This window comes from Eufriesea mexicana, unplaced genomic scaffold (genome assembly GCF_001483705.2).
Source record: "Eufriesea mexicana isolate 0111107269 unplaced genomic scaffold, ASM148370v2 scaffold1030, whole genome shotgun sequence".
NCBI lineage: Eukaryota > Metazoa > Arthropoda > Insecta > Hymenoptera > Apidae > Eufriesea > Eufriesea mexicana.
In genome coordinates this window covers 241,115-250,843 of record NW_016909159.1, presented here as the reverse complement: position 1 = coordinate 250,843, position 9,729 = coordinate 241,115, and the positions used below count along the sequence as shown (strand labels likewise).

Sequence of the window (9,729 nt, the reverse complement as noted above, 5' to 3'; positions counted from 1 at the left end):
TAGATTATAGTCACTCTATAGTCATATATCATAGATTATAGTCACTCTATAGTCATATATCATAGGCTATAGTCACCCGGCTACGAAACGCCACCTATATTCGACGGATGACTATAGTCACCGGCCACAAAAATTGTGCTAAAAATTAAGATAAATGCTGTTTTAGCATTTTGCTTAACTCTCATACAACAAAGAATTGTAAGTCGCTTTTGGTATTTCGTTTTTTTTTTTTTTTTTTTTTTTTTTTTTTTTCAAAAGGCGGCCGCGAATACTAAAGACTGCGCATGCGTAATGCTTCCACCTTTGACACAACGCGGGAGGGACTCCGCGGCGATGTCCGCCATAGCGAAAGGGTTAAATGAAATTTTCTGAGAATTTTTTGATTTACTTCAGTCATTGGAATTTTTAAAACTCGAATTTCAGTACTAAGATTGAGATTTCCTTGCTATTTTTGTTTGTGTTAGTGATTATATGTGATCCAAGTAAAAAATCCAAGAGAAACTATTTTTTTTATTTATTTTGTGTCATCTTCGATTATGTTGCAATGAAGTATTATTTTTTGCGAAATAAGAAAATATCGAAATCGATAGAACGAGTTTCGTAATTAATTTTTGAATTTATGATGTACTCGAAGAATGAAATTTTTAATATTTCGAAATGAAATATTAACGATTTAGGTTATTCTCATAATCACTGACACGTTTACAGTCCTTTGTTAAATAAACAGTTTTCGAAATTTTCTTAATATTTAATGTGCATTTGATTTTGAGGGGAGAATTAACGATCAATGAACGAGATAAATGGATTAAATAGTGATAGTATATTGATATGGTGGCAGAGGAAAATAGTAGCATGAATGAATATATATGACATTGTAGAGGTTCATTATTAAATAAAAAAGAATATTGACAGATTGCTATATTTATAATAATAATACCGTGAGTCTAAAAGTGGATTTTGAATACATTTAACAATAATATTTTTTATTTTGAGTGCTAGACAGTGTTAATTATTATTGTTATTTTTATTAAAGTCAAATTTTGGTAAATCTATGATGGAGAAAAATAGAAATTGTACATTACAAATTATTGTACATTATTTGTTACTTTAATTATAGATTATTTTTATATTTATTTATATTAATTATAGATGGTAATTGTTAAGTAAAAAATTGTCAATATATTTTAAACTTATTATTTAAGTTTCTGTTAATTATTTATGTTAACCATATATATTTATCACTTTATATTTATTTATATTAATTAGAGACAATAATTGCTAAATAAAAAATTATCAATATATTTTAAACTTATTATTTAAGTTTCTGTTAATTATTTATGTTAACCATAGATGATACTCGTTAAATGCTTCTCTGTTATATAAGAGAAGAATTATTATAAATGTGTCAAATTTAAATAATTTCTTGTTCTAAAATGATTTATATTCATTTACACTAATTGTAGGTAACACGTGTAAAATAATTCCATTTTATAATATGAAAAGATTTATTATAAACATACCTAAAATGTAAATAATTTTCTCTTCCAAAATATTTTGCATTTTATTTTTCGTTAATTATAGATGATAATTAGATGTTCAATTAAGATAATAAGATAATAGATTCAATTGAAATGTATAATGACAGGCATATATTACATAGATTTCTCATTTCTGATAATACTATTCTAAAATTCTCATTACCTTTTTGCAATTGCCTTTTATTTGAGATTCGCTTTAAATCAGCTCGAACAAAGAAAACAGCCTACAGGATGATACTAAATTGCCTCATTATGTTGCAAATGTAAGTGTAATAAATGTCCTAAGGCAAACATAATTTTTCTTAAATTATGTATACTTTGTTCTGCCATTGTGTTACTTCCGTATTTAATCATTGTTAAATTGTGCCACGTGAAGAACGATCTGATCCATTGCTACAGTGTGCATGATTCATGACCTACCTCAACGGGGTTTAAGAAGATTAAAGGTATTGTAACAGTGAAATGCCGGAGTTACATATTCTTTACAAAGTGGGTTTGCTTATTTTATGAAGACACGTATGCATGTGTTATTTATGTAAATTGTATATGTATATTTATTTTATTTATTTCAGTTATGTATAGTTTAGAAATAAATTTAGAAACTGAGAACTTTTAGTTTTCGACAAAAATGCATTTTCTGTCAATTTTAATAAATTTGACGACTGATAATGCAAATTTCAGAACACGTATGATATGTATAATTTATAGAAATATATACAATTTTTAATTTAATTATTTTAGTTACAAATAATTACTTTTAGTTTTTCGTAAGTGTGCATTTTCTGCCAACATCAGTAAATTTAATGACTATTGATTAAAATATGAAGATATGTACGCCTAATTTATGTAAATGATTTATAAATTAAGTGAAATCAAAAGTAAAAAGGAAATATTTGTTTTACTTATTTTATTTAAAATAATGTTTATAAATGAAGTACTTTTATTTCCTCATAAGAATAAAAGTGATAAAGGACAGTTTTTATAAAATTGGATCATTTCCAGTGCAAAGAATGATATTGAATAAAAATATAATTACTGTTAAAAAAATATTTTACTTATTATTATAATTATACACTAGATTTTGACATACAAATCACATGTCAGTGAAATTATATTACATGTCATTGTTCATACCAGTTTAACTGTATATAAATATTTTCTATGACAATTTACTATAATTAATTAAAAAAAATGAATGTTTTAATTAGAAAATATTTTCTGGCAACTTTAATAAATTTAATAACTACATATTTAAATGTAAAGATAGGTCTGAATGTATAATTCATCGATATCAAATCTATCGATACTTATTTCATTTATATTAATCACTATAATATTTATAAATAAAATGCATTAATTATTTTGATAATAACAAATATTGTTTCTCATTTCACTTTAATTAGAAAATCTTTTTTGGCAACTTTAATAAATTTAATGACTACATATTTAAATACAAAGATAGGTACGAATGTATAATTCATGCAAATCTATCGATATTTATTTCATTTATATTAATTACTATAATATTTATAAACAAAATAATTATTTTAATTCATTTTATTTTTATTTTATAGAATTATGACTGTCAATATGTAATATTTAATAAATCTTACAGAAACTTACCTATTTGTTATTCCATCTTAAAATTTATGTTTCCTGTTATAAAAAAAATTCTTTTTCGGGAATATTTGGAATTTTATAGAGGCAGGGTATCGAGAGAAGGAAAAGCATTTGACAAGAATTAATAAAATATTTTCTTTGTACATCTACAAAAAATATTTCTTACATCGTTGTTGTTTATAATATTAAAAAATATAAAAATATATGTACATCGATTTATTTACAAAAATAGCTTTAGCCACGAATCTCTTCCGTTACCTAATTACTGAGCAATTGCATTCCTTGTACTTCAAATTTCCAATACTCTATACACCGCACTTTCGTATCAATCTACACCCATGAAACATCTGTTACCAAAAATGTATAAAAGCTAAGACGATGTTAAATAATAATTAATAACTAATAATTTAATAAATAAAGTCTTTCTATATTCTACACGATATTCTTTGATCCTTATATGGTACCGATGGAAGTTTGGAATCGATTTGATTGGTTTACATGGATTTTGAAAATTCAAACCAAAATTAACCCTTTGCACTAGAGAGGCACCCTCCAGTCGTCATTTGATAAAATTTGATAAAATTTCGAAGATCGATATTAATTAATATATCAAATTTGAGATAATGTAATAGTGTCCGAGGTATCGAAATCAAATAATTCTACGTGTCAATTATTATACCATTTCTTATTTAAGGAAATAGTATTAAAAAAAATATGCTTAAAAATATATCGCCAGCTGCACAGTAGAAAATCTTCGACTCCTACTCTTCTTTAGCCAAAAAATTGTCGAGTGCAAAGAAAATTAAAAATTAAAAGCAAAGTTACCAAATTTTCTGCCAATTCTAATCTCAAATTTTCTTCCTTATATTTTGAATTTTATGGTTTCAATGTATTAAAAATTAATTAATAATAAATTCGATGTTGTATAATATTTTATTATGCTGAATATGGGAAATAAATAACGATTAGTAAATATTCTCTAAACCGGAATTATATTTTAAATTTTCATCCAAAATTGATTAGAAGAAAACGATATTTGTTATAAATTTAAAACATTACAATTTTTATACAAATTCTGCAAGCAAGTAAAATATTTGTATACAACAGAATATTCCATATTAATTGAACAGACGTTTAAAAAATGTCTTGAGTTAATTTAATAAGTTACTGACAATTTATTTACAAAATTTTTATAAATTTTCAGTACGAATAAACGAGTCGAAAATTAAAATTGAATTTGATTTTTAACAATATAATACAACAAATATCTCGAACTAAAATATTTATTATCTTACAATAAAATATTAATAATAAAAATTATTAATATTTCCCATAAATAAATTTATTGAACTATTTAATGTATAATTTATTAAAATTTAATTATAATAAATATAATTAATTGAAATATATAATTTAATGAAATTTAATTCCATTTTAAATCCATATACTGTTAAACGGGTCGAAAATTAAAATTGAATTTGATTTTTAACAATATAATACAACAAATATCTCGAACTAAAATATTTATTATCTTACAATAAAATATTAATAATAAAAATTATTAATATTTCCCATAAATAAATTTATTGAACTATTTAATGTATAATTTATTAAAATTTAATTATAATAAATATAATTAATTGAAATATATAATTTAATGAAATTTAATTCCATTTTAAATCCATATACTGTTCGATAGTGATTCCAAACTTCCTGACCAGCAGTATAAATCTATTTTCTTCGATATTACTTACAGAATGTACAATATTGTTGGAAGATCACAGGGGAAGAACATGGTGAGTTAATTTCCTTCTCATCATGGGATGTGAAAGACAATTTGACTGACAGAATTCCAAAAAAGAAAAGAGTGACACATAAATGACAATTCGGCTGTCAGAGTTTCAAAAAAAAAAAAAAAAAAGGAAAAGAGGAAAGAGAACAAAAATTTCGAAGTTCTCTAAACTCAGAAAAATAGTTGAGCAGCAAGGGGTTCCGCGGGAGTCGAAGCAATGATGGCGCGATGAAACAGCGATCGATAGCCTAACTGACTTTTCCTAATGCCCATGCAATCATCGTCCGTTAAAATATGCCGCCCACGCTTCGATGATAGTTGAGCTGAGCGTGTTGGGAATAATCGTAGCCCTGGTCGTACCACTCCGCCGCCGATGCAGGGTTCCCGGTACCAGAAGACGCTGTTCCAGCATGACTCGCGTGCGAGGCATGCTGATGACTCGAATGACTCGACGTGTATTCACCTTGGAAGTGATTGAACTGTCCCCAGCCTAGTTGCGCCCTGGACCAATCGGCGTTCCCTGAAATCGGGTCATCGACGTTGCTCATTAACACGTAAAGTGTCACGTAGGTCCCCTGGGACCGATGCTAGACTTTCCGTTCGGGCCCGGCCCAGACTAGGACCAAAAAGTGTTAACTTTTGATGTTAAATTCTTCGTCATCTTTGGACCTAACGTTTTGGAATTTTTGTCATAACAATTAGTACAGTATTTCCGAGTTTTATGAGCACTTGGCCCCCCGCCAGTGGCCCATTTGATGGCCGAGTCTGGGCCTGAACGGAACGGAAAGTAAAACGGGCTGGGTACTTAACGTGTTAACGCACCCCCAACAAGGGGTCAGTCTTTGCTGATGAGAGATGTGATAAGAGAGACGCGAGATGCAAGACAATGAATGAACAGAATGTGTGATACATTCATGCGAATGAAAGGATACGAATGAAAACTGAAATATTAAAGTTTTTGATACTAAAAAGAAGGAATGTTTATGTTAATATATGTAGGATCGGGGTGGGTGGATGGGCTAAAGTAATGTTGTTTTACTGCTCCTTAAAATACAATAAACTTATACTTATTGGCTACGAAACTAGGGACCGTGAAGGACTGGTGCTGCCCGCGCCCTTGCACACTTATTTAAGTATTCTCTCTGTCCTTTTTCGTACCCAGGATTTCCTTTGCAATCACACTTCTTTCCCACGCAACCTCGGAGGGCGTGGTACTTCAATCACTCTGCACGCATCTCTAATCTTTCACTCTAACATAAACATTCATTGAAATCGATCTCTTTCTTTCTGGGTCCAGACACACTTGCCATTCTTCCAGGGCCGTGCTTATTCCAATCCCACATATATATATATATGTATGAACACTGGAGGGAACGAAGTGGAAGAAGTTTGGAAAAAGGAAATAAATAAAAAAGTATTGGAAAGTACGAATATTTATGTTAACGGAAATGTGTAATTACTGGAAGGAACAAAGCAGGGAATTTTTGAAAAAATAAATAAATAAGAAAATATTGGAAGGTACGAATATTTATGTTAACAGATATGTGTAATTACTGGAAGGAATAAAGTAGGGAATTTTGAGAAAGAAAATATTGAAAAGTACGAATATTTATGTTAACAGATATGTGTAATTACTGGAAGGAATAAAGTAGGGAATTTTGAGAAAGAAAATATTGAAAAGTACGAATATTTATGTTAATAGAAATGGAGAATTATAGGAAAGAGCAAAGTGGAGAAATTTTAGAAAAAATAAATAAATAAAAGAATATTGGAAAGTGCGAATATTTATGCTAATAAAAATGTGCAATTCTGGAAGAAACAAAGTAGGGAGTTTTGGAAAAAATAAGTAAATAAAAATACTGTAATTATATTTAACAAAACCTTATATATTTTGTATTTTATGTTTCGTATCTATTGTGTAAATTCTAAAGAATATCTTAATTACAATGTTTAAGACGAATTTTAATCTGTAATATCCATTGAGTATCTCTCGAAGAATTGTCCAATGGATATTACACATTAAAATTTGTGGTAAACAGTGTATGATTGTTGCGGTTGTGGTATGATGAAAATTAACGAAGAAGAATTATTATCAACAAATCCATATTAAGAAGGTTTCACATAATCAATTTACAAAGAAAAACAAATTTTCAACAATGCCATACGAAGTAAAATTGTCAAAGGAAAAATTAAATTTCATTTGTACAATAAACGCGAAGAAAAATTTCATAAAAGAAATAAAAAATAAGGAAACGTATATGTCACAGACGTATGAAATAAAATAAAATTTCTAGAGAGAGAATCAAATTTCGACTTAAAACTCTGTTACCTGGATAAAACTTTTAATAAATTAAATGTACTCAAAAAGGAAATAAAAATCATATAACAATGATATATAAAATAAGATAAAATTCCTCGAGGAAGAATGAAATTTCGACTTAAAACTCGGTTACCTGGAGAAAAATTTCATAAAATAAATTTATGAAAAAAGAAAGAAAATCATATAACAGTGATATGCAGAATAAGATTCCTAGAAGAATCAAATTTCGTCTCAAAACTCAACTCACCTAGTCAAAAATCTATGAAATAAATTAAAAAATGGGAAAGAATAAATATTACGAGACAGTTGCAAAACAAAATAAAATTTCGAGAGAAAGACTCGATCTTCGATTTACAATCTTTCGACTCACCTGGATTATGAGAGAGCGAGGTGGGTGCGCCATGAGCTGCAGGAGGTTGGATCGTTGGTACTTGCCCAAGCTGCATCGGGTGGCCCTGCAAGGAGCTGAGATGTCCCGAGATAGACACAGCGTGACCTTGGAGAGCACTGCTGATCGTGGAAGGTACTTGAGCCACCGAGGTGGTGGTCGACATCTGCGCGTTGGTTCCCGGCACAGGGTGAACACTGCTACCTGCCTGCTGCAGTGTTGGACTGTGGTGCAACGTGGTCGGCACTTGAGCTATCCCTGGAGGTATTTGGGGTACCTGGGGTATCTGTGCGAGCTCGTGGCTCGCGTATTGGCAGGGGGTCAGTGGCAAACTTGCTACCGAGTGAGCTATACTTCCGGCGTGTTTTCGGAGTCGAGCTCTGCGGTTGCTGAACCATACCTGTAATTGAGAGTTTGGTTGATCGTTGAATTGTTGAGGAGCGTTAGGTTAGGTTAGGTTAGGTAGTGTAGTCGTGTAGTGTTAGATAGTGTAGTTGTGTAGTGTTGGGTAGTGTAGTTGTATAGTGTTGGGTAGTGTGGTCGTGTAGTGTTGGGTAGTGTGATCGTGTAGTGTTGGGTAGTGTGATCGTGTAGTGTTGGATAGTGTAATTATGTTATTGAACTAGTATATTAGTATTTTATGAAGTAATGTATGTTATGTATGTTAGTATGAACTAGTATGTTATGAAGTTATGTTATTGAACTAGTATATATTGACGTATCGATAGCCTATACTTATAACTAATCAGATCCACACGTATAATACCTAACGGGATAATACCTATCCTATAATCATTCAGATCCACGTTTCACATTTCTATAATAATTACCAATTTTAATTGATATATAATTGGACCAGGTCAATTTTAATGTACAAGGTCAATTATAATTGATTATAATTGGACAAGGTCAATTTTAATGTACAATAAAACTTTTTGTAAATGAATTTTAATTGCATTTGAATTTTTCCAATCTCTTGCGTCGATCAAATACTGGATGGTCCAATTTTGACATAAAACTGGATGAAACGATAGAGATTTTAACTATATGTTTACCCTACCAATTTCACACATGAATCAAATAGCAGATGAATGATTAGAATAGCATAAAATTTAGCAAAAGGAAGGAAATTTTAACCATGTTTTTATTTTATCAATTTCACAGGAAGTTTAAATGAAAGATGGATCAATCTTGGCATAAAACGTGACAAAAAGAACACATTTTAATTATTTTTCTACCTTACCAATTTCATATATAGATTAAATACTGACAGAGTCAATCTCAACACAAAACTAGATGAAAAGAAGGAAATTTTAATTATGTTTCTATTTTACTAATCTCACATATAGATCAAATACTAGAAGGACAAATCTCAATATAAAATTTGACAAAAGGAAAGAAATTTGAATCATATTTTTACCTCGTCTATTTCACTCATAGATCAAACACTGACAGGATCAATTTTTCCATAAAATTGGCCAAAAAGAAGGAAATTTTAATAATATTTCTATCTTGACAATTTCACACAAAAATCAAATACTAGTTGGATTACTGTCAATCTAAAACACGTCAAAAAGAAAGAAATTTTAACCATATTCTTGCTTTACTAAATTCTCACGTAGTTCAAATACTAGATAGCCTTATCTCAGCACAAAACGTGTCAAAAGGAAGGACATTTTGACCATATTTCTAGCTCTACATAGATCAAACACTTAGATGGACCAATTTTAGTATAAAATTCGACGAAAGGAAAGAAATTTGAATGATATTTTTAGCTTAACCAATTTCTCTCACAGATCAAACACTGATAGGATCAATCTTGACATAAAATTGGTTAAAAAGAAGAAAATGATAATTATATTTTTACCTTCCTAATCTCACACATAGATCAAACACTTAGATGGACCAATTTTAGTATAAAATTCGACGAAAGGAAAGAAATTTGAATGATATTTTTAGCTTAACCAATTTCTCTCACAGATCAAACACTGATAGGATCAATCTTGACATAAAATTGGTCAAAAAGAAGAAAATGATAATTATATTTTTACCTTCCTAATCTCACACATAG

At 29.2% G+C, this 9,729-nt stretch overlaps 1 protein-coding gene across 1 annotated transcript in view; it reads right to left on the bottom strand.

The window, feature by feature from the left end:
• Window positions 1–5,237: 5,237 nt before the first annotated feature.
• The window catches only part of LOC108547444 (protein gooseberry-neuro), a 62,527-nt gene continuing 58,035 nt past the window's right edge, over window positions 5,238–9,729 (bottom strand). Inside the window, exons 4-5 of the mRNA XM_017899974.1 lie at window positions 7,641–8,058; window positions 5,238–5,470 (exon numbers count right to left, since the gene is read on the bottom strand). Of these exons, the coding sequence (XP_017755463.1) occupies window positions 5,238–5,470; window positions 7,641–8,058 (651 nt within the window). The remainder of the gene's footprint in view (window positions 5,471–7,640; window positions 8,059–9,729) is intronic.